The 25,124-nt window shown below is 41.1% G+C and overlaps 1 protein-coding gene across 5 annotated transcripts in view; it reads left to right on the top strand.

The window, feature by feature from the left end:
* Nucleotides 1–24,709, top strand: part of rabgap1 (RAB GTPase activating protein 1) — a 67,477-nt gene extending 42,768 nt beyond the window's left edge. For 3 of the 5 annotated variants that reach the window (XM_029252787.1, XM_029252786.1, XM_029252788.1), the window contains 13 exons: nucleotides 6,572–6,685; nucleotides 7,971–8,045; nucleotides 8,618–8,743; nucleotides 10,174–10,317; nucleotides 10,749–10,790; nucleotides 11,543–11,671; nucleotides 16,181–16,273; nucleotides 17,590–17,700; nucleotides 18,720–18,824; nucleotides 19,277–19,360; nucleotides 21,468–21,539; nucleotides 22,516–22,713; nucleotides 23,032–24,709. In XM_029252787.1, the coding sequence (XP_029108620.1) occupies nucleotides 6,572–6,685; nucleotides 7,971–8,045; nucleotides 8,618–8,743; nucleotides 10,174–10,317; nucleotides 10,749–10,790; nucleotides 11,543–11,671; nucleotides 16,181–16,273; nucleotides 17,590–17,700; nucleotides 18,720–18,824; nucleotides 19,277–19,360; nucleotides 21,468–21,539; nucleotides 22,516–22,713; nucleotides 23,032–23,154 (1,416 nt within the window). In that variant the 3' untranslated portion in view covers nucleotides 23,155–24,709. The remainder of the gene's footprint in view (nucleotides 1–6,571; nucleotides 6,686–7,970; nucleotides 8,046–8,617; nucleotides 8,744–10,173; nucleotides 10,318–10,748; nucleotides 10,791–11,542; nucleotides 11,672–16,180; nucleotides 16,274–17,589; nucleotides 17,701–18,719; nucleotides 18,825–19,276; nucleotides 19,361–21,467; nucleotides 21,540–22,515; nucleotides 22,714–23,031) is intronic. The other 2 variants (XM_029252789.1, XM_029252790.1) reach the window with 1 other exon arrangement.
* The last annotated feature ends 415 nt before the right edge of the window (nucleotides 24,710–25,124 follow it).

A 25,124-nucleotide genomic window follows, 5' to 3' on the forward strand; every position in this document is an offset into this window, starting at 1 on the left:
AACCCTTAAGAACATGTCGCCTCGCAGACGCAGCACGTAGTCACTGCAGAATGCTTGGCATTCTAGCTTCCCTCATAGGTGACTGGTACAAAACCGTAAAATGCAACAGGATACAGCTGCATGCGTGGGAACAGGCTGCCTCCCGGGACACCGACTTACAACCACATCTGGTGGGGATGGGTGGAGGTGGGCTGATGTGAGCAAAGTGTGAAGCCAGCTGTCTGAAACTGTAGTGCTTTGCTAACACTGAAGAATTTTAAGGATACTTCAGGTTTTTCTGGAATCCATGTCAAGGTGGAACAGTATTATGGTTCATTCTGTTGACAGATATTGACCCCTCAAGAGAGCCCTGTGTTCTGCGGAGAGGAGTAACCCTTGTTTTTGATAAATGCCTGAGATCTAGCAATGCACTCTATGCAGCTGAATATTTCATGATGTCCTCAAATCCCACTGCTGAAACACTCAACACCATGATAGTGCTTTTGGGGTGCACAATTACTGGCATTTTGTATTTTATTGATTTACCCTAAACTTTTACATAATGGGGTCTCATACAAAGAAAAACTGTTATATTGGCTTATCAAAATATGTCTTTTTCAAACAGTGGGCTTATAATTAACTAAAATGGCATTTTTGCCAGTTACATGGTGTTTTTACTGAACATTCCCACAGTCATGTTATTTTAGCTAGTGGCAGGTTTTTAAAAGAAAAAATTCTGTCCCAGTGGGACATAGTTGCTGTGTGGCTTTAAGCTGCTTTTCCCACTAATACACAACAGATCAGTGAGGGGAAAAATTTATAAGAAATGCAAATAAAAAAATTGGTAACATTATTTCAACAATCAGTTTTAGAGAAAAAGTGACTTTTTGGGCTGCACAGCTCCTTCAAGCTGGTATAAGAAAAGTTAAAACATTAATAGTGCTGTCTTTTAAAACGGGTTAGAGACCTTCTGTATTTCCGTCCGTTTCCTCTTGTTGATGTGTTTTCAGTGCTGTTGTTTGGTTCATAAACACCGCAGAGCTTAGGTGGCTGTTGTAATAGTGTCCCTGAGTTCAAAAAGAGAAAAACACAGTTTAAAATGAGTAAAAGGGAGCTTTTGAAAACCAGATGAAAGTTTGGAATCGCCCAGAAATTGTAATGTTTTTGAAAGAACTACTTTTTTAATGAGAGTACCATCAAATTGATTTAAAAATATATCAAGACGTTGCAAATGGCTGTTACTGCTTAATGCCTCAGATTGCTAAGAAACTGAAGATTTCATACAAAGGTGTCTGCTACTGTCTTAAGAGAAGAGGGCAAACTGGATCTAACCAGGACAGAAAAAGAAGTGAAAGCCCCAGATGTACAACTGCACAATAGGGTAGTAAGTGTAGTTTGAGAAACAGATGCCTTATAGGTCCTCCATTGGCTACTTCCAGTACACACCAAATAGTAGTGTCATCTGCAACAGTGAGAAGATGACTCCAGGATGCTGGCTTTAGAGGCAGTGTTTCAAAGAAAAAGCCATATCTGAAGCTGGGGAATAAAAAGAAAAAGTTAAAACGGGAAAAAAAACACAAACGTTTGACAGTGGATGACTGGAAAAGAGCATTATGGACTGAATCAAGGGCGAGAACATGTGAGACGTAGAGCAAATGAAATCATCCTGGAGGAGTGCTTGAAGCCTTGTGTCAAGCATGGAGGAGGAAATGTATGGGCCTGCTTTGGTGCTGCTAAAGTTGGAAATTTACAGAGTGTGCAAGGAATAACAAACCAGAAAGGTTACTACTCATCATGCCAAGCAAGACACCGATCCAAAGCATACTTCTAAGCTATGCAAAACCTATTTGGTGGAGAAACGGGAAGCTGAACTGTCCATAGACATAGACTGTCCATACTGTCTTTGATGGACTGGATTCTTTGATGAATGTAAAGTTTGGTGCATAGAACAGTTATATGAGATGAAAAGTAACAATGTATCATTTCTGATCAATTTAAGTTCACGTTTCTTGTCATAGGTACAAGTACCATGTACATGTATCACGAAAATCTTCCTGAATGCTTCTCCACAGGCTATGGACAAAGACAATAGAAATACTGCACAAACAAAACAATGACAGTGAGTAGTGCAACAGCAATAGCAATAAATTATGGTAACAGTAGTAACAATAATGCCAGTTGACAGTCAGAGAACTCAGAACGAGAGAATGGGAATGAGAATGCTTAAGTGACAGTGTAATTTACCAATGTGTTTGGGTGGAGTAATCCGACTCTAGTTACTAAAGGTGGCACATTGGTTAGTGTTGTATACTCTTACAGCAGTGGGGTAAAAGCTGTTCCTGTACCTAGCCGTGCGGGTTCGAATAGACCTAAGCTGTTTTGCAGATGGTTGGGAAGAGAAAAGTGCCCGTGTGGGGCGACTGTGATCTTTCATGATGCGCATCGTCTTTCTGGGGCAGCGTTTGGTGTAGGTGTCCTTGGTGAATAAAAGTACTAATTTCAATCAAAAATATGAAAATTTCTGAGTGATTCTAAACTTTTGAATGCTAATGTACAAATGGCAAAGAATATTCAATTGTTTATGCATTGCAGCACTGTATTGTTTATACAATTTGTACTGTAACCACACATTTATTTTACCATTGAATGATAAACTTCCCTACAGGTTACAAAATTTAACCCAATGATGTACTGCAACGTTTCAGTACATCATTGGGTTAAATTTTGTAACCTGTAGGGATTCTGCAATACGTTACACTCCATTCTTGCAATTTAAGCAAGTTATATTGGGGATTAAAATTTGCGGCCTTCGCCACAGGAAGCCTTTAAACAGGCTATCCTGTAAATGTGTTTAGCATGTTCTTGCATGCTTCACATAATCCTCCTATCTCCCATTTAGTATGAACAGACCCTGTAAATAATCTAATGAGAAATGTTTATAAAAAAAAAAAAAAAGGACGACTTTGGAATGATAGAACCATTATTTGCTTTGTTTTTATGTGATGTAAACAAGTATATGCATCCAGTTAAAGCTCTTGAATCCACTTATCTGTTCTGTTTGCTATTTTAATGAGTCCTCCAACCACAGTATTGTTTTTGTTATTCTTACCTGTGCAGTCATATGTAGGCTCATTCACATTGAGAATTTGACTGCATAAAGAGTTTCATCCTTACTTCAGCTTCAGAGCCATTACCAGGACCATATTTAGATTCTATGCATCTCCACATGGCGGGGGTGCGGTGGCGCAGTGGGTTTGGCTTGTGCCTGCTCTCTGGTGGGTCTGGGGTTCCAGTCTCACTTGGGGTGCCTTATGACAGACTGGCGTCCCATCCCAGGTGTGTCCCCTCCAGCCTTGCTCCCTGTGTTGCCGGATTAGGCTCCAGTTTGCCGCGACCCCGCTCGGGACAAGAGGTTTCAGACTGTGTGTGTGTGTGTTTCCATTGATTCCTTTTACTGCCTTGCTATGTTGTGTTATAACTAATGTTAAATATTAATTAATTGTTCCCATTTTTATGGAATTTGGTGATATTTTAGTATAATGAGTGTCAATTTGGGGGCTTAGGCACACAACATTTTTAGCATTAAATTTATCATAGTTACACATTTTACTTTCGAGAATCCACCTTACAAAGGGTTTTTCAGTGACTATGCTAAAAAGCATAGTTTTTTATTTGGATTCTTTTTTTTTTTTTTTTGCATACTGTTAAGCATACAGCCATTCTTGCTTTCAAGTTTAGTTTGTCCTTTGAATTTCTTTGCTTCTTTCTTTCTAATTTACTTTGTTAAAAGCAGTAGTTTACCAGTTCACATTTTTTTCCCCAGTTACTTTAGTAATGAGTGAATAAAAATAAATAGCTATTGTTTCCAGATTAAAGCCACAATAGGAAGTTTAGTTTAACCGTTCCATAGTTTGGTTACATTAGAAGGAAGCTCTAGAATGGATTTACTGGCCTGCCAAGTGAGCCAAATGACCAGCTGTTCACCTCAGTTTCAGCTGATAGTTAGGTTCTCTTTATGCAAGAATATTCCTCTTGTTTCAACATTAATTCTCTTTACTCCTATTATGACACATCACTATGTTGCATTTTATTACAGAGCTGAGTTTGGGTTAACTGTGGATTAGCACGTCCCCCTCGGAAAAGGATTTAGCACCTTACATCCTGTTTGAAAACAAATCCACAGTTAAATATTACTTTGTAGGGTGGGTTAAATTATCGTGACATCTGGGGACTTCAGCTCACATTCTGATTCAGGCCTGCTAACATGTTTAGGAGGGTGAGCACTTGTGACTGAGAGAGAGAGAGAGAGAGAGATGGAAGAGTTGTCGCCACCAGAGAATTTTATGCCCAGGCTCCTTGTCACCAGCAGTGTCCTCTCTTGTTTTGTTCCCTTCTTCCTCAGAGAGGTGGGCACAGCAGCTTGAAGAAGAGAATATCACGGCAACTGAGCTGGTCATGTGATCACACACTGGTCATGAGACCCTCATAAAACAACATGCTGTGTAGAACAGGAGAGTTCACTGCAGGAAAGTCCTGTTGTAAATTGGCTCTGCCCCTGTGGGGCATTGTGAAGGAGCTGCTGTGCTCTCTGGTCCTGTGATTGCACTGCTTTTTACCGTTCTGAATAACGGTTTTGTTTCTTCTCATCTGCTGTGACCACTCTGGTCTGGACATTCAAGGCAAGGAGCCTGAGGTCTCTTGCTGAATCTGCTCTGAAACCAGTGCATCTGGATTGTGCACATTTTTAGGTGACATTCTTTTTTTAACCTTTGTAAGAACCAGGTGACTTTACACCAGAAGGGTTTTGGTCCCAAATCAAGGATAGTATACATATGGCAAGAAATTAGAATTTTGCTTAATGAACATTCCCTTGAATAAATGTGTAATAATGTAATGTATTACATGAAATCATAAGTTAAGCAAAAAGCAATGCCTGTAGATTTAAATGGAATTATTCAGAACCATCTGAACAGAGCCTCTTTAGTGAACACTGAGGGTTCAGTCTTTGCTTAATTTCTCCTGTCTTTGCTGCTTTGTTGCCTGAAGAGAAATCGGGGGGGGGGGGGATATAAGTTGTTTTTTTACCCTTCTGCTATGACTGAGTGGCTTAGCCTCAGATCTGCAACATCTGCACATCCTTGACAGGTAACTGATGGTACAGAATCGGTGACTATTTCATTTTTTTTTTTTTTTTGAGTAAAGCATGGCGTGTGTATGTGAGAGACATAAAATGTCGATGTGGTTGATGTATGGATGAGTGACCCATTGTAAGTAGTGTATCTAGCAGTGTGAGTCACCTTGGTGAATAAACTGTGTGGGCTGATAACGCTACGTAGAGTTCATTGGAAGTCGCTTTGGAGAAACGCATCTGCTAAATAAATAAATATAAATGTTCAAGGGGAGTTTACAAGATTGTTTATGTGGGGAGCGAGTACAGTGCATTCTGCTAATTTCAGAAAGTTATTTAATAATTTGCCAAATAAAGTTTGCCTGTTAACCAGTGGGAAATAATGCAGAGGAAAAAAAAGCAAAAAGTCTGAATAATAGCCATGAACCATGAACATTATTTTCTGCTATAGCTAAGCAACTGCTAACTACAGCTGCAGGTAGTGCAGTGTTTATGGACACAAACTGATTCCTACAGGGTTATAGTTCAAGTAACACTGCTGTAATAACTGATGTTACATAGGTTCAGCATGGAATTAAGGCACTACATATAAAGGACACAGACTGTTGTCTTGCTCTCTCTTCCCTTGGTCTGATATCAGTGTCAGTCATATGTGGAGCTTCAGTATTTACATATTATAATATGTCTAGATCCTTTGTTTATCAAAGGGGTGGTTTTGCTCAATGTGTGGTTTCCTTCTTTGAGTGATAAGTACAGCTGTATATGGTACTGCTGTGGTCTTAGGAGCGTAATCAGCAAAATGATCAAGGAACGTTTTTATTTTGTTGCTCGTGCTTGTTACTGGTATCTATTGTTTTTATTGTAACTTATGTAAGAAAGTCATTAGCATTCCTTTATCATTGTTTGTACATACTGTGAAATTTTGCACTTGGCGTGATTTGATAAGGAATTACATATTTTGTGCATCGGGTGGTATCATGCTAAAGGATGGATATTTGAGACTTGTAACCTTCCTCTTCAAGTCCCTGCTGTTGTACAATAGAGCCTGACACCTGTTCCAGTTCAAACAACTAGCTGTTTAAAATGGAATAAAAGTTAATTTTGGATCGCAGTCATGTAAGTGACAAAAATCAGTTTCATTTATCCTCATTTCCTGTTAAGGTTTATTTTGAGTATGAAAGGAATGAAATGGAAAGTGAGCTAATAACATCATCATTTAGCTGCATGAGTGGGCAAACAAGAAACTTTACAGTTGTGGTCCTTCTGGCAGCATGTTGTTTTTATTGCTGCATTTTTTGTTTTCTGCATATAGTTTATTCGTAGATGACTTTTTGAACTTGCTTTTTGAAGCAGCTGTGATTGCGATTATGATGCCTGTTAATTTATTGTATTAAATCCTGGCTCCCAGAACCATTGTCTGGGGGGATTGGCTCTCTGATGTGTCTGTATTCTTATTCTGCTCAGGAATCTCCTCAAGACAGTGCCATTACCAGAGATATTAACCGGACATTCCCTGCACACGACTACTTTAAGGACACCGGAGGAGATGGCCAGGACTCGCTATATAAGATTTGCAAGGTGAGTGGTCAGTTGGACACACTGTGGATGTACAAATACATCACAGCTACTTCACTTTTTGCTTGTATTTGACAGGTATTTCAGTGAATCATACAATTACCCATGTCTTGCTATCTTACATTGCTAGTAAGTAATTTAGTAAATGTTACACTAGGAGGCAGTATCTTCCTTCACAAATAAATATATTTACTACATGTTGACCAGATAACGTACTAATATGGCAAAAGTCCATTCATAGGCGTATGATTCGCAGGGCTACTAGAGGACAATGGAATTGTATCGACACATTTAGAAATTATTCATTATTTATGTGCATTTTAATAATATGGTGCAACAGCATTGGTGATAAAATATCGTATACATGAACACTGATGTATGGGAATGTCACTGACACTTGGGGGCACGAAGCAAGCTGAAGGTGGTTTGACCTAGGCCGTTACATGCGATAAACTGTAATAAAGGCCATTTATTTTCTGTTTGCCTGATTTGTGAAGTTCTACTCTTTCCGTAGTTTTCGAACACTTTATCGACCATGAATGCTCCAGAGAATGCCAGAGCTTTGTATCTGTAAAGTTACTATGGCATTGTAAATATGGATCATTTTCACATGGAAAATTCAGCTTCATATTATTAATTATTTACAAGGTCGTCTGGGCCCCAGGTCATTCCATCACTCCCCTTTGGCAGAAATCTCAGTATTGACAGCATGTTACACACAGCATCTTGATTGATTGTCTGGGCTATATGGATTTAATAACTTTTAATTTCAGCCTCATTATTAAACCATTAAGTGGAATTAATTATATTGGTTATGTTACTTGTAAGATATCCTTCTCAGATTGATCTGCTTGTGGGCAAAAGTAATGTTTCACATATTTGTCAAATTGACACTAAATAAATTCTTAACATTTGCATGACTTTCGTAAACTCTAGGTATAACCAATTAATGTTAAGTAATGTAACTTGTCAGTTGTCCAGTGGTGGCATTTTGCAGCGTGATTCCGGGTCTCCAACACAACGTGGTGACCCATTGTCAGAGAACAATGTTATTCATTTCTTTTTTTCACTGTAATGCAGAAAAATGGAGTCTAAACCCCATGAGAGTGTAAAGATTGAAAAACTGTATAGAGTTTTAATTTCTTCAGTGAAATATTTATTCAAACATCCAAACATTCACTAAGCGACAGAATAAAAATATTCGGCTTCTAAACCCATGCGACACGAACCTGTTTGCCTTGAGAGCTGGAATACAGCACCGTTGATTGTGCCGTTTTCCCTTTTGCAGGCATACTCGGTGTATGACCAGGAGATCGGATACTGCCAGGGACAGTCCTTCCTTGCTGCAGTGTTGCTGCTACATGTGAGTCACAGACAGGGCAAATGAGATGGCCCAGTGAAATGTGATGTGTTACACTGACATCTAGTGGTCGTCCTCTTTACCCTTTCTCTTTTTGGACCCTTTGACATTGCTTTGTGTTGCAAATGCAGTAGAGGCTCACAACATCTTCAAATTTAAGGTAAAGTACATGTGAAGTGACAGTCATTCCAAGTATATACACTTGCCCAGGCTTAAAAAAATATGAAAAATAGTAGTCATCAAGTAAACCAGGTATGCGGTGAAATGTCTCTGACCACCAGGTACCAATAATCATGAATGCAAAAAGAACTCCGTGATCAGGCTGAAAATGCTGGCAATAGATTCCATCTGACTTTGTGTAAAGTGTCATTTTCTCCTGTGCATAGCCTTACTTTCAGTTTTAAAAAGCATGTATTGAAGCATTTTGTAATAAAAATGGGAAAAAACTGACAATTCATCTGTGACGAGTCTGAAACATGCATGGACATAGGAAAAGGTCACCTGCAACACTGCATCTCTAACGTGACTGACAAAGGGAGAGTAAACGGTGTTTGTTGGTGCTCGTTGTGTCCTAGATGCCAGAGGAGCAGGCCTTCAGCGTGCTAGTCAAGATCATGTTTGATTACGGTCTCAGGGAGCTTTTCAAGCAGAACTTTGAGGACCTTCACTGCAAATTCTTTCAGCTAGAGCGACTCATGCAGGTAAACAGTTCCCACTAGCAAAGAGTCAAAGGAGGACATGTGTAAATTGCCAACTTCATAGATACATAACTGCAACACTGGCCATGCAATTAAATGGAAATTAAATTTTTTCTGTCGCTAGACTGTTCTACCCTACTAGCTTTGTAGGTGCTCATTACATTCAGACCTAAACAAATTAAGACATTTAGGTATCATTCCTTGAATATTTGCCAGTGAGTAGTATTTTTGGCCCTTTTATTATAAATTCTTTTCTGTCCTTACTGAACTGTTAATTTAGTAAGTTGTTAATTTACTAATTGTTTTAGCTCAGTATTTTTAGAAATTTTTAATACCTTGACAAGATTAATGCCATGTAAATCCTGGTTACGTAAAAAAAAAATCACGTAACTCAGTTGTGCAAAGCGCTACAGGCCCTGCATGCAGCATGTACATTTGGACCTCAATTTATGAGCACAACTGGGACCAGATTTTTGCTCATAACTAGTTTGTCAGTCTGCCCACTATGTAGCAATCAATAAAAGCTTAATAATATAGCTTAATACTTCTATTTATTCATGGGTTGGTTTTCTTTAAACATTGGTTATAACTAACAAATTAAATATTCGCTGTCAGACTTTTGCTTATTCCGTTTTCATCAATAACTCATACAGTGCAGGGCCTTGGTGTTCCTCAGCACTGTAGATATCTGGCATGAGACAGGAAGCAAAATAGACTGGGCTTTTTAGTTTATTACCTCTATTAATTGATTGATTAATTGATTATGACCTCTAACAAAAGCGTAACACAAATTGCCTAACGTTCACTATATTTGATTCGCTGTATTGTGTTCTGCTTTAGACATGTGGGATAGTTCCATGTTACTTCTACACTTCACATGCCACAGGATAAAGAAAATGTGGAGTACAGAAATGCGAGTGAGTTTAAAGTATAGTGTTGAGTAAAAATTAAAGTTAAAAGGTTTTTAAAAAAAAAAAAAAAGTTTCGCCTTAAAATCCTGACTGTATTTTACTGGCCAGGATGATGGTTCCACTTCATCATCTAAACATTTTTGTTAGCATTTGGTCGCTCGTAATAATACACCTCTTCCTTTATTTATTTATTTGTTGGGTAGTTTGTGTGAAAATTTCATATATTATTCTAAAGAATAAAGTACTCTTTGACTCAAATCCATCTGAAAAATCAGTTTTTTTTTTTTTAAAAAGAAAAAAAACTAGTGATGGAAAACAGAAAGACAGGCCATTTTTTCTATCCAAAAGAAATTTCAGAAAGAAATGCATTTACGAAGACATTGTCTGGGAAATGTTCGTACTGTATTTATTAGCTTGTTCCCTCTTCAATTTCAGTGCCTTCTCTTTCCCAGGAGTGTGTCTCAAACTGTGTGTGCACTTGTATGACTCCTGTGTGACTTCAGAGTGTTTTTGCTCCCTCAGGAGTACATCCCAGACCTGTACAATCACTTCCTGAATATTAACCTGGAAGCGCATATGTATGCCTCTCAGTGGTTCCTCACCCTCTTCACTGCTAAGTTCCCGCTCTACATGGTGTTCCACATCATCGACTTGCTGCTTTGCGAGGTGTGTCCTGTGGCCAACGTGGCATGTTTCTCCTCTCCATTTTGGCTGTTCCCAAGGGAGTTGTATCAGATCATTCTTGCATTATTAGCTATTACAAGTAATTTATATTTACGCCTACAGTAGGATGGATTATTTTACTGAGTGTAACACACAAAAATATAGTGAACAACAGCAGGCTGTATTTATTGTTGGTTATGTGTATGATATAAATTAAAAGAATATACAGATTATGTTGTGGTAGTGTTGGCTGTTTATTAATGCTTTCCGACAATTACTTTTTCTAGTTTTTCAGTTTCATTGTGCTGATCTCCTTCTACCCCAGTTCTTTCCTCCTTTTCCTTCTTCCTCTCCTTTCCCTAACTTCTTCAGTTACTGCCTGTTTTCCAGAGGTCCCATTACCCCTATCTAACTAAACCTCTCCATTCTCTCAGGGTATCAGTGTCATCTTCAATGTGGCTCTGGCATTGCTTAAGGTGAGTTTGCCCTTTCATTGACCACACCTCTCATCTCCAGTGCTTTCTCTGTAGAACTTATCGTTCTTCACACCAGTCTGTGGGCACACCTGTTTCCCACTCTTGGCCTAGCCACTGAGCCTTTTACCTGTGGTCATTTGCTGTGCTGTAAGTAGGGCTTGCTATCCTGAGCATAATTTGTTTAGACTTGAATATAGACTGAACACCTGAATGTTGATTGGCCAACCAGCCCCGACCATTTACCCTGTTCTCAGTCCTTTCTCTTGTTCTGCATGTAATTGTGTGTGTGTGTGTGTGTGTGTGTGTGTGTGTAGATTGATGACCAGTCTGCTCTGTTCCCATATTATGAACGCCTCAAAGTGTGGTCCCGCTATCTGTGTATCCGTGCAATGTGTTGTTTTCTGTGTATAGTGTGCCGACAGTTTGTTTTTTCCTTTTGGGTGAGTGAGTGGCCCGCCTGGCCTTAAGGGTAATTGTGCACGCAGCCCCCACCATCAGCCTGGCTCCAGAGTTCCGTTGTCACGACGACGTGCAACTGCCTTGTGGCAGCCCACCATGAGAACAGTCCGTGATGTCAGCGCCATGCCGAGAACAGGCATCCCTTTAGAATGCGAGCAGGGCTGCTTTGTCCCTGCCTCCGCCTCGAGGCCTCAGAGAGCTGACATTGTCTCCTTTTCTCCCACATGAGAAGGGGGGGTTGGAGCTGATCCACTCCGCTGGGCCCAACATCTCCTTCCCATGTCTCTCTCCAGACGTCCAAGGACGACCTGCTTCAGACGGACTTTGAGGGTGCACTGAAGTTCTTTCGGGTCCCAGTCCCAAAGCGTTACCGGTCCGAGGAAAATGCTAAGAAGCTGATGGAGCTGGCCTGTAGCATGAAGGTAATAATCTCTATTGCTTTTAAAGATGTGCTCGGTTTTCGTCAACCTATTTGTTGTGGAATACTGTCGAAGCAGAGAGCAATGCAAAATATGCTGCTGGCTTGTATAACAAGATGTTTACTTGGCAGTTAGAGTATAACACTAACAATGATTTAGTCACTTATGTTCAAATTGCTCCCTTAGGGCTAGACTGCAGGGAATTTTACCACTTATATTTTGAAATGTGTACTTATCTGTTAAGAACTAAACAAGTAGATAATTGCATTAAAGATAGTGAGAAGTAGCTGTTGGAATCCCTTAATCTGGTTCTTGGCAGTTTTTAAGTAAGTTGAAGTGGGTGTTTTTTAATCCCCATTTGTTAGGAAAGCAGCCAGTAGAGGGCACTCTAATTCCATGGTGAAATTCTTCACGCTGTTAACAGACATCATTCCCCTGTGCGGTTTTGCACTTGGTTGAAAACACTAGTCTGAAGTCATCTGTTGGACTACTCCATGGGGGTGATTGTTCTGTGGACATATGTAGCACTGCATGATTTGAAGGCATACAGGCCGTCAGCGTTGAGCTGTAATGCCATGACTCCATCGCCAGGCTTTAATCGGATCGTCTTGGCTGCAACCCATAAGCAACCTCCCTTCTCTGAACAAAAGATGTGGTCGCTTCAGTGGTGCTGTCCAGTACAGGTCTACACAGCTGCGCCATTGCTTCACACCTTCTGTACTGTTCTACTGCAGAAGTGGAGTGACAGAAAGGAAGGTGACAACAAGTGTTTGCTCATCTGTTCTGTAGTTTTAGAGCTTTTCCTGCCAGATTTTAAAACACTGAGGGCTGGCCAAATGACGATGTTAGAGATTATTTAAAACAGGGATCTTCAGGTGACTCCAGTTCCTCACCCTGGCTTTTCTCATGGAACTTCTCATTCTTTCAGTCAGTGCCTATTCCAAAAGCTCAATCAATTTTAGACCAGGATCAACAAGATTAAGGGGCGAGCAGAAGTCATGGGGTCCTTAGAGCTTGCAGACCATGCCACTCTTCTGCTACGGGGGAATCGGAGGCTGGCCAGGTGGCGAGATCTGAAGCTAAATCAGGATCAAAGGGCTACCCCCAGGAATCGGAAGTGTTCCAGCCTTTGGACAGAATGTTACTGAATTCTTACCTTCAGCCTGCTTCCGCTGGCACTGCACTAATCTCAACTGTCTCTCAGTGTTAAGATCGGCTCTGTGTTTCCGTTCTAGGTCTGTTCCAAATTCTGTGGTGGTGTATGCAAACACACATCCTGTAACACTCCCAACTGAAGGGGAAAAATAACAAAAACGGAGGGTGGGTTTTATTAGGTATTTTCACTTAATCCCCCCCCCCCCCCTTCCACTTAATAGATGTACAGTTATTTAAAAAATAGTCTTAGAGGACTTTTAGAGGATGGTTTGTATGCATCTTCAGTAGTTAGGCCACATCGAGCCACAGCATGGGCAAAGCGCGGTCATATTCATGTACATTGTCTCTTTCACCCCTCCCCAGGCTCATGTGTAGTCCTGTCTGAGATTAGATGAGAGTACATTGAAATTACCTTGATGTTGCTGCATTTTAACTGAGTCAGCCAGGGTATCATTATGACCAATGTACACAAAAACCATGGTTTGTTCTGCTGTGTGTGTTCAATCCATGTGACCAGTGATGTGACCAGTGATGTGACCGTTGGAGTGTGACATATGAGGACCACATTCCCTGCTCTGCTGCTAATTTAATAATGTCTGGGTGTCAGACATGCCTCAGAATACCAAACAGCTTGTGATGATTCTTGGCAGTTAGCTTTACTTTTTCAGTAATGCTATTTTTCTCAGGGTGTCCTTGCCTTGTCATTTTCAGGTGAACTCAAATAAAATCAACATTATTTTGACTTGCCTGATAGCCGGAATCTGTATTCATGGCTCTGTTTAAAGTATGCTTAGTTTGTTGTCAAATTGAGATTAACCTTAGAAAGTATTTTAGGCTCCAGTAACCATGTGGACATTCTCTGCTGTGCAAGTCATTTGTATATTTGTGGATTCAGCCCATCTTTCTTGTTTAACAAACTAGCAAATTCCATCATGGAGAGCCATGGATTTGCCACGTTTTCTCAAGATACTCCTAAGTTGTTCTGCCCAAAAGAGGCTTCTGTGGGGTCAGGATGCCTCTGCCTGCCTTTGTCTAAACACTGCCAGAGCAGGCCTTTTTGTCGATGCCTTGCGTGCGACAGACATGCTCCCTCACCCGTGCCGTCACGCTCCGCATGCCGAGTTCACGGCCCGCCCATGATGGGGGGTCTGTTTTGCGTACCGAGTGGAGCAGGAACATGTTGTCTCTGTTCTGCTCCTGTGCTTCCCGCAGCTGTCAGCTTAGAGTGGAGAACAAGACAAATAATGTGTCTCCATAGCTTGTGCTCCTCCTCCCCTGGCCAGGCCACTATTATTGTCCTCCTCTTGCCACCTTTGCATCTTCTTCTTTATCACTAGCAATCCCCCTGGCCCTACCACAAGCACAGTTTAGTGTACAACAGAGTCTTACAGGACACAGTGCACATTTTACACTTTGCTAATCTTCAGTTTTGCTCTTCATTGCATTTTTTATATATGTGTCATTAAAATACCATGGGTACTGTTGTTTTGTACATAAGGGCTGTTCAGCTTGGACTGACATCTCATCCAGGGTGTACCCTGCCTTACACCCTTTGTTTCTAGGATTGACTCGGGACCACTGTGACCCTGTCCTGGACAAGCAGTTATGGATGGATGGATGGTTGGTTGGTTGGTTGGTTTTTTTATTCAGTTACCTTTATGGAGGGTTGCACTGTTGAAGTTGTTCCGCTTGTTTGCGAGTCATCTGATCCAGCTTCCTGCCTTGATATAAAAGTCTTCAACTTCCCTTTTTTAAAGTTGCAAGGATAGCACACAGCCACTAGAGTATGCCCTTTAGAGTTGAAGATGAATAGTTGTACTGCACCATCAGTTTCATACTGAGCCCACAGACCTTTACATTTAAGTTTTGGCAGAAACAGCACATAAGACGAGCTCTGAATGGGAAGCTGATGCTTTCCATCATTTCTTCTGGAAAGAGTGAATTGGGGTATAATGTACTAAATGCCCTAGAATCAGCTGTTCCCTCTATCCTCCTTTTCCTTTGACCCTGCAGGAAGGGATTGAAATGATGCAAAGGTTAGAGGCTTGAAAAATGTTTCTTGTTTTTTCCCCATCAGGCAAAATTGGCTTTACTAGCAAGGGGTCCCCTCACAAGTGACTTTTTAATAAGAGAGTCAGGAGTGCAGTAATGCAGTACTGCATGCTCCTTACATCAGCTGTTGCAGATTTCATGAATAAATCCACACACTGGTAAAGGTTCCTCTCGGTCACATGTCCAGCTTGCTCCACCCAGAACGCCCCCAGAACACTGTCAGCTTGTCAAACTCAAACACACCCTTTGAGTGATGAATGTTTCAGCTCCCTGTAACTCAGCAGCCTCCGGGGAACCTAACATAACCACCATTACACTACTCTACTGTAATGGATGGCAGATCCACATGTAAACCACTACTGCTTTCACCTGGACTGGCTGGTAGCTCGGATTTTCTGAACATGAAGGGGTCTGTACAAATCTTAGCAGCGGAAGGCAGGGCTACTTTATCTATAGTAAATGGGTTACATTTACTTATGTAATCAATTTTAACAAAAACTTTATACAACATCAAAAATGGGATAAAAAAACTAGATTTCCTTGCTTTTTACAAATAAGTAATTTTAACTGCTAGATGAAGCAGAGGTTGTTTCTTGGGAACTTTTTCAAAAGGGTACTACTATAGCCTTAACATGCATTTTACCCCAGATAAGTTAAATATTTTGTTTCTGCACCATTAATTCAATGAAATATTGGTGACTTTCTTCTGCATTGAAGGTATGGCAGTTTGTTATGACCAAGGGAAGAAAATATTTACTTCAGCCAGAAGTGATTGGAGACTGAATTTTACCCTTGCTGCTAGTATGTGACACATTTTACCACAAAATGAAATAACTGTAATGATTGACCTGGTGTTCTTACTGTCCTAGTGTTGTGTTCATGTCCAGTCAGCTGGTATTTTATGGCTTAAAGCACTGGCCTTGGATCTGTTTCTGGTCTGTGCTTGAAGAGACAGGGAAATAATATGAGCTACGATCACAGATCATGGAACAGTATTTCAGAGGCTAGATTCCTGCTGGAGTGAAACCTGAGTGATCTATAGCAGGAGCAGGTGTAAAACCAGTAACCTTCAGATTGCAATGGGTCTAACCGCTATACTGCCTGTTGTCCTATGTAAAGATCCTTAGATTGAAATATAAGGTAGACTAGCCTGGTATTTTTCTCAAGAGTATGGAAGCTCTGCAATCTCTTTCTGGAGAAGGTTAGGGAATTGTATCATGATGATAACAGTGGTGTGAAAATGGGCCTTCACTTAAGATTTTCTCATGCTTTTCTAACATCCCTTTTTCCTGGTTTCCTGCACAGATCAGTCAGAAGAAGCTGAAGAAGTTTGAGAAGGAGTACTACATGATGAGGGAGCAGCAGGCCCAGCAGGAGGATCCCATTGAGAGATATGAGGTACATGTTTGTGAACGATCATTTAGAGCAGGCCTTCGAAGCATTGCTGGTATAAGAGTGCGCAGCCTGGATGTTGTGGCTGTCTTTAAATATGGTTTGACAACTATTTGCTCAGGTAGTACACAGTGCAGCATTTGTGTGGGTATTTCATTTCTGTATGTTCATGAAGCAGTGGCAAGACCGTATTTCTGTGTAGGTATGAGCTATATTATGGGCCTAGACTAAGAGTATTGACTCTGGGCAAGAGGTCCACAACTGTTTTTATGAGCGAATTTTGTGTAGGCATTTGTTTGGGCCATGTGCACCACCACCTGATTCAACTAATTAATTCATGTGCTGAATGAAGGCCGGTAGGTAATTAGTTAAATCATGTGGTGTCATGCATAGTTGGGACAGAAACCAGCAGGAGTTCTGCCCACAAGGCTCATGCTCTACATTGAAAATTTGCACTAGTCACAAATCAGAGGGTGGGATTTTTAGCAACCTCTCCTAAAACACACACTGCTCAGAATATTTTTTCAGTGCGGTCATTATTTTTCTCTCTTACCAGCTTAGACAACATTTCACAGTTGAATTTTAAACATGTTCTAGGGTACTTGGAATTAGCATATCTGTTTCAGAAAACCTTCCTATAATGAGGCTCAAAACAATCAGGGTGGGAGTTATCAGCTACTTTATGTCTCATTCAGAGTAGATGAGGAAACGATTGATTGCCAGCGTGATGCTCCTCTCACCAGTGTACCTGGGAAGTTTCGGTCAGTTTGCAGAAGGCTACTTTTCCACAAAGAAATAACAGTGCCCCCCACCTCCCTTTGCGCTTCCACATTTACTGAGAAGAGAAACAAACCTCATGGTCAGGAAGTAGAATGAGCCTGCTAATGAGCCAAGCCTTAGGTTGGAATACAACTAAGAGGTCTGCTTAGAGGCAAGCACATATACATGAAACATACTGCTCCTTTCTCAGTTTGTGTGACCTTAACTGGGAGTGAGAGGAACTTGTATACATTACTGAGTTTTTGATGGCTGGCCATCCATGTGTGGACATGCAAGACACAGTTCAGACACATTGCCTTGAACCGCTCACTTTGTTGTCTGCATCTGGGATCTGCTCTGGCTAACGTTCTAGAAAGAATGCGCAGGTGAATTTTTAATCTATGCTGCAAGAACACTCATCAAAGGTTGCTCAGTTTACGAGGACTGTTAAATATTAGATTGAGGGATAGTTTGTCATGGGGACCCAGCCACCGAGAGGTCCACAGGATTCGGAGGTGCAAACCCAGCGAAGGAGTCTGACCACATCTGCCTCTCTATCACAGAGGGAAAACCGGCGACTGCAAGAGGCCAACATGCGGCTAGAGCAGGAGAATGATGACCTGGCCCATGAACTTGTCAGCAGCAAGATCGCTTTGAGAAAGGACCTGGACAATGTATGTGTAATTGCTTCTGCTTTGCTTATCTTCATCCTTTTGGAGCACACAGGAACACGTTTCTACATCCACCGTGTCTTCATGTCTTCCTTCTATGTGCGTTTTCTCTAGTACATGAATAATAATACAGTTAAAATTTAGAGTGACATCTGTAATCTCAGCCAGTGTTTTTGGAAAATTGAGCAAAACTTTTTGTCTCCCAAGGTAATGTGCTTCCTGTTTGAACAGTTTGTGTTTGCATTCTTATTCCATGTAATGGCTGTAAATGGTTTTGCCAGATAATTGGTTGTTACAGTGAGAAACAACAGATATAACAGCAAGAATCAAAATGAAGTTAGTAATAATGATTAGTTAGAAAGTCCCATGTAGTGCAGTCAAACTAAAAGAGGAAAGAAGTGTTTAAGCATCCTCTAGATGTGCCACTTGACAGGAAAAAACATGGGGGAAAAAAAACTGGTTCAAGTTTATATAGTAAAAGAATACGTAGGGTAGAAGTTCTGCATGGCCCAGTGTTTGGACCACTTCACTCCCCTAGTTGTACTCTGATTATTAACAATTTTAAAACTGTTTTTAGAGCAGCTCGTAATAGCTTCCACTTTTATCTTAATGATACAGGCAATGTCAGAACTGCGTTCTTTGAATTATGCTGAAACGATGTGTCTGGAGCAGGCGTTTTTATGTCGTTTGTGAAACTTTCCTTTTTACCTTTTTACTTGGTAACATGATATGACTAGTTAATCTGTAAACCAAGACCAGGTTTCTGTGTGTGTCCTCATTCTCAGCATTTGACAAATGAAATGAAATTGGCCCTCTGAAAGTGATTGTCCATCAATGACTCCTGGTGGGGTGGCTGTCTGATATATAGAATGATATCTGGTCCACACACAGTTTTCTTCAGTTTCCACATGTGATCACTTCATCAGATGATGAGCTATCCTCCCTCAGACACTGGGCTAATCTCCTAATCCCTTCTCTTTAGTGCAAACGTACTGTGTCCCTCCTGTGTTGTTGTGAAACAGGCAGAAGAGAAGGCTGATGCCCTCAACAAGGAGCTACTTTTGACCAAACAGAAGCTGGTGGAATCTGAGGATGAGAAGAGGAGGCTGGAGGAGGAATCGGGAAAGGTACACATTGGGCTCATTGATCAGAATGAATCTCTCCTTGATATGTTATCAGAGCTGCTCTAGGGGGTCTCACCGCTATTTAATCAAGAGAGCACACAGAACTTCAACAAATTACACTCTAAACTTTCATCATGATGATGCTCTGGAGGTGCGAGTCCTGACTAATTATTATCAACAGAAATATTCCTTGCCCTCTGTAATATCATAGTTTGGCTCTTAACTTATGTAACTACTCTAGAAATATAACCTGACCAACCCAGGATAATGAGACTAGACAAGGTTAAATAATAGAATAAATACATCAAGAGTATAAAATAAAGTACGTTTCTAAAATTGATTAAAAAAGTGAGGTGATTTTATTTAAACATCTCAGGAAGAGGCTGAAGACACAGTCACAGTGCTGAGGTGCTTTGTCTCAATACAGCATGTAAAAACCTGTTCCTTTTTCCCAGCTTAAGGAAATGTGCCGACGAGAGCTGGACAAGTCAGAGTCTGAGATCAAGAAGAACGGTTCCATTATAGGCGAATACAAGCAGGTTGGGATCACACTGAAGCCCCCAGTATACAGTAAACATTTGTCTTAGGTAACACATATACATCACCAACAAATAAGCACATTTTCTCCCACACACACCCTGAATTGCTCCTGTTGTGATGTTGCTAGATACTTCTAAGTGCCAACATCTGATCCAGTTTAGTTTTTTCTTTCTTTGACCTCCCTGTAAAGTAATTTTTCAAAACTCAGTTTGGCACCTTTTTAACGTACCATTTTCAAAATAGCTATTAATAAAAGTAGCTTTGCCACTAAAATTTGGTGGCAGTCTGCTAGAACCCATAAGTTTATGAAAATAACCGCCAAAAGAAAAGTATTTCTAGTATTTCGGAGCATTCAGTTGAACTTCTGTTTTCTTAAATATGGCATGCGTGGTGACATAAGCAAAAGTAAATTTTGGACTGGAAGTTATTGTGTAGATGTTTGTATTTTGGGTCTCTGTGTAAAAGGTGCAATACCATCTGGAGGAACCAGCAGGAGATCTGGCGCATAGCAGCCTGCTTAATATAACCAGTGCTGTGTGGCCAAATTTGGATTTGTTATGTGAGTTGCTTTGTGGTATTTGCTAACACAGCTTAATGCTATCGTATGGTGTCACGTGCTAGGATAAATGACAGGAATGCTCCAAATAATGCACCTACACCATTGTAAAAAGAAAAATATGCAAAGTAATGCTAAATTTCTCCAAGCTTAAGCGAGGTGTTATTGAGTTTAGCAGCAACCATGCTATGAAACTGGATATTTACATTACACCTTTGACTGGCTTGCAAAGACAAAGAAATAAACAGAGGCTACTTTGAAGTCTGCTGCACTCCCACTCCATGCAAGCAGCCTGGATGCTGCAGGTAACAGCATGCTCCAAGCAAATGATGCTCCCATGCGTGTCCCAACTCCTTGTTTTATAAGTGAATAATCTTCAGATCAGATAGCGGTGAAAATGTGCTTCATTAAAGGCAGATTTGGTTTCTCCCCTGGTGATCACACTTTAATGGCCTCTGTGACAGCTTGATTTATTGCAGAGCCAAGATAAAGGTCTTCTCTCCCCCTTTCCACTGCAGGAAAGTAGTATGGCACCTCTGCATATGTGCAGAGCTGAGGACGTATGGATGTCTGTACGATGAGGTAGAAAAGATTGTGATTTTTGGTGGTGGACAGAGGTAGACGTTTAACAGGGTGACACATGGGGGGATGGGAACGGGGTTGCCTTTAAAGGCTTCCATAATCTGATGTGAAAAAAATAAAGGTCACTGTTTGTGGCTCCTCGGTACATTTTAAATCGCACCATAACGTGCGACTAAAGAATTAAAGGGATAAAATGCTCCTGACAATAAATGAAGGATTATCTCCTCATCTTATCTACTTCGTGAGCTATGATTGATTCTGTGTAAACTCGAAAATCAAGTCCCCTTGTTAGTGAAGTGAAGCAGAAAACTTTTGGGAGGTTTGTATGGGTATCATGTTCACAAACTGAGCAGTGAGCTGTGTGGCTTACACTGTACATTCATGAAGTCAAGTTTTTGCCAAATGGTGTGGCTAAAAACTGAGAGCATATGATAGGGTTATGAAAACTGAATATTAGATGGCCAAACAACACACTGGACTGGAGCAATAGATTGATCAATTTGAAGTAGTGTGGGGAAATCACAAGGGCATCTCTAAATTATTCATAGCTACAGGTTTATAGTCAGTTTTTTGTTTTTCTTTATATGGATTTTCATATTTGTAAAATAGTTGAGAACAAGAATTGAAAACTGCAGTTTTGATTTTGTTTAGCTTGCTGTTAAGGCATTCTTTTTTAGTGTCTGTGGGGCCAGTGATCTTATGATGACTTTGGCAATGAAATGTTGTAAGTGCTGTAGCTGTAAGAGGATGTGTAGACTCTATCTAGCACCAGATTCTGGGATAACTCTGAGCAGACACTGTAGGGCAGGACAGGAGAACTTAAGTTATTGTTATATTACCCAGCAACTTTACAGCAGGTTTTCAACTAACCTTTCTCCTGCCTTTTGGGGTAAAGCAAAGGTGCTCATTGTTTTAGGGCTACAGTCCTGGTGTGCTTGGAGAGTTCTGATTTCCTCTGTGTCCCATAGATCTGCTCTCAGCTCAGTGAGCGTCTAGAGAAGCAGCAGGCAGCCAATAAGGGGGAGCTGGAGAAGATTCGGGTGAGTACATCTTTTTTCCTAGCAGTGGAGCAAATGTTAGACGTTTTTTTTATTTGAAATAATCCAATTGTGCACCCAGATAACACTTCATTATATCCACTGATAAACCTTCAATCCCTTCATACCATCTGTCCTTGAGTCTCCCAGACCACAAGGCGGAGACATAGAGTAGACGGTATTTTCCTTCTCTGAGATTGAGACTGCCCAAACTGTCACTCACTCACTTGATAGCTGATGTCCATCTTCTTGAGCGGTTACCTTGATTACCCCTCTGCAAAGAAGTGGGCTGGTTAGTGTGACGATTTGTGCTTTCCAGATCAAGGGTGCCCTTCTATTACTTTGACATGTCACTGGCTGCTATTGTTCATGATCCACTTTTGCTCTTTGGGTATCTCTGCAACTTCATTGTGAAGTTCCCGCATTCATTCCTGCACTTGCAGGAGCTCTGAGAAGTGTTTCCATGCTTGGCATCCAGCAGCTGATGAGTTTACCTCTTGTAGTATAAATACAGCGAAAGGAAGGGAGGGACATAGAATAATAAGATAGGTGTTGCAGAAAAATGGAGACAATAAGAGAGAATTGTGATAGAGAGCTTCAAATCCAAAATGAAGAGCTTTGTTAGAATTTTCATTGTTGAGTTCCTCCTCATAATGCGGGTATGGTAATGACCTTCTCGCATCTTTGGTAAAAGTGCACAAGTGGTAATAAACCCCGGGTCTCCATGGTGACAGTTTAAACATGGCAATGTTCTCCAGGGTCTCCACAATGACAGTGAGGGTAATGACATCTTTGTCACTGAGATGCCCCTGCCTGTGAGGTTTCCTGGACCATAAGCAGAACTAGCTCACAGCTCTCTGTCTCGCCAGGCGTGTGTCTGTGGCAGGACTAGCCAGAATGCAGTGCAGAAAAGACATTGGGATGTCCTCCTCCAGTGACACCCCTGTGTCTACCCCTTGGCCCTTTCCCCACTGTGCAGCAAAAGGTGGAGGGCTGTGAGAAGTGCAGTGTGCTCTTCAACAAGGAGGGCCGTCTGAAGGTGCCGAGTGCCACTAAGGAGGGCAGCGAGGAGGACACGGATGAGGAGAAGGAGGCGCTCAAGAACCAGCTGAGGGAGATGGAGTTGGAGCTGGCCCAAACAAAACTGCAGCTGGTGGAAGCTGAGTGCAAGATCCAGGTACCCCACGTCTCCTCATAGGTGGTGCCTTGGGAGGGCCTGCTAGAAGTCAAATCGGGCCTGAAAGCTGCTGCCAGGTCTCAATAACACCCAAGCTCTAAGTGATTTAAGTAATTCACTCATAAATTTGTATCCTTTTATTAACCAATAAAATAAATTGGTGATAAAATATTACTTTTAAATGAAGTGTTTTCTGAATGCTTCATATATCATGGTATTTTTCCCAAAAGTTGATCCACTAACTCCCCTCTCAAAAAAAAAAGAAAAAAAAAAAAAAAAAAACAACCCCTTCTTGATCAAATATGTCTTTCTCTGCAGGACCTAGAGCATCATTTAGGTCTCGCCTTGAATGAAGTCCAAGCAGCAAAGAAGACCTGGTTCAACAGGACGTTAAGCTCCATCAAGACTGTGACCGGTGCCCAGGGAAAAGAGACAACCTAAATTGAAGGGGGAGTAGGGCATGAGACTGACATCCCGTCCCTCTTTTCCCCTTCCCCAACGCTGGTCAGAGGTACCCTCCCACTCACGGGACCAGAGAGAATTCTCAGCGGGGTTTTTAAAGGACAATGTTCATAGGGTAAAACTGCCCCGAATGACAAAATGTACTTATAAAAAAATATAAGGCTTTAACATTAGAGGAGTCTATATACTACTGATATTTAAAGGTAAGGAGATGGCCATAGAGGTGCCTGAAACTGTCCTTACAGACTTGGAAAAACACTCCATTTACTGACCTGCTCGAGACTACTTGCACAAAAATCCAGTTGAAATTTAGGTACGAGTGCTAACAGCCTCCTTTTCAAACTTGTTAGCTTTTCTGATTTTGTTTAACAATACTTTTTGTTTTGTATTTACACATACATTCATTTGTATAGATGTGTGTGGGTGTGTGTATGTGCGTTTGAGAGCCAAATGGATTTCCTGTGCAGTTTTTACCATGAGAAATTTAAATAAAAGAGGTTGGTGCCATTTAATGGTAGGGGCAATGTTACGAAACCTTAGCGATGATTGAGGTGAAGTAGTTTACTCGCTGACCATTGCTGTAATTGTAGAAAACTGCTTGAGAGTTACTTGATGCTGGACCACTAGTTCAGACTCCAACTGCGGTCAAAGACTGTCTTCCTTGTATGTGGATTTGGGCCAGAATAGTCGTTGTAGACATGAGGTCAGTGGGCCAGCAGAGCTCAGATTATTTTGACACTCCCCTGTCAAAGCCTCCATGTGTGAAAGAGCCTGACCCAGAGAGACCCTCCTAGGGGCCAGGAAGGACAGGCGAGCTCTGACCATCCCACTGCAGGAGGCCATGGTGCGAAGCTTGAATGTTGGCATGTTGATCTGTGTGCCGTTGATGGTTGGTCTTGGGTAAAAAGTTGGCGAACTCTGTGTGTGTGTGTGTGTGTGTGTGTGTGTGTGTGTGTGTGTGTGTGTGTGTGTGTGTGTGTGTGTGTGTGTGTGTGCGCGCGTTAATGCTAGTGAGGAGGGTCTCTTACAGATGTGTTGTAGTCAAGGAGTGGGAAATCATAGCACCTTGTTTGTATTTGCAATGGCTTCTGGCTGGCTCAAGTCTGTGTTGATGTTAGTGGAGAGACTTTACTGAGAAACAGTTCACTCTGACAGGCACTGGTTTGTATATATGAGGCACATGAGTTTATGTTGTATTTCTACTTTCCTTGGTAACTGTACTAATGTTGCCTAATGTACCGCATTACAGATATAACATGTCTATGCTCAGTGCTTTTGTCTTAAATGTCCAACCGCTGTCACATTCATTACAAGCCAAAATGTACCTTCCTCCAGCATTATGAAAGTGTGGACATTGTAATAGATATAGATTGCATTGTGTATACTTCATGCATTTAAATATATACTAAAAAAAAAAAAAAAAGCTATGAAAACAAACTGTCGCGTCTCATTTCCCCCCCAAGTGAAATGACATGTCAGTCTTCATCTTACTTCTATGTGCCTCATCAATTTTGGACACGGCAGATCATACAGGATAATCATGGTTTGAAACATGGCTGTTCTTTCCCTAGGGTTGAGCAATTGACCTATGCAATCAAAAATATGGTATTTTTCATTGCTTCTTCTGAGTCACCCCTAAAAAAATCTGTTTTGTCCTATGCGCATATGAAGTCTTGAGAATTTGTTGTTTTCCATGCACTTTGTTGGTTTTAAACATAGTGGACTTGGTGAGCTGGGTGTCTTCATTTGCAGTTAGATGGAAGTTCACCCACTCCGCTTCCACGGCATCCATAGCCAAGATGATGTTCTTCGGATAACAAGTGTAAGGATGAAATCCTACAGTGCTACCAAGGTGCTTGTTCACCCTTTTCCCTTCCAGGACGAATTCTGAGACTCTTCCTTTGTAGCTCTGCCTAACTGAAGTCATGAAAAAATACTATGGTAAATGT

The sequence above is a fragment of the Scleropages formosus genome, chromosome 6 (assembly GCF_900964775.1).
Source record: "Scleropages formosus chromosome 6, fSclFor1.1, whole genome shotgun sequence".
In the NCBI taxonomy this organism is placed as follows: domain Eukaryota; kingdom Metazoa; phylum Chordata; class Actinopteri; order Osteoglossiformes; family Osteoglossidae; genus Scleropages; species Scleropages formosus.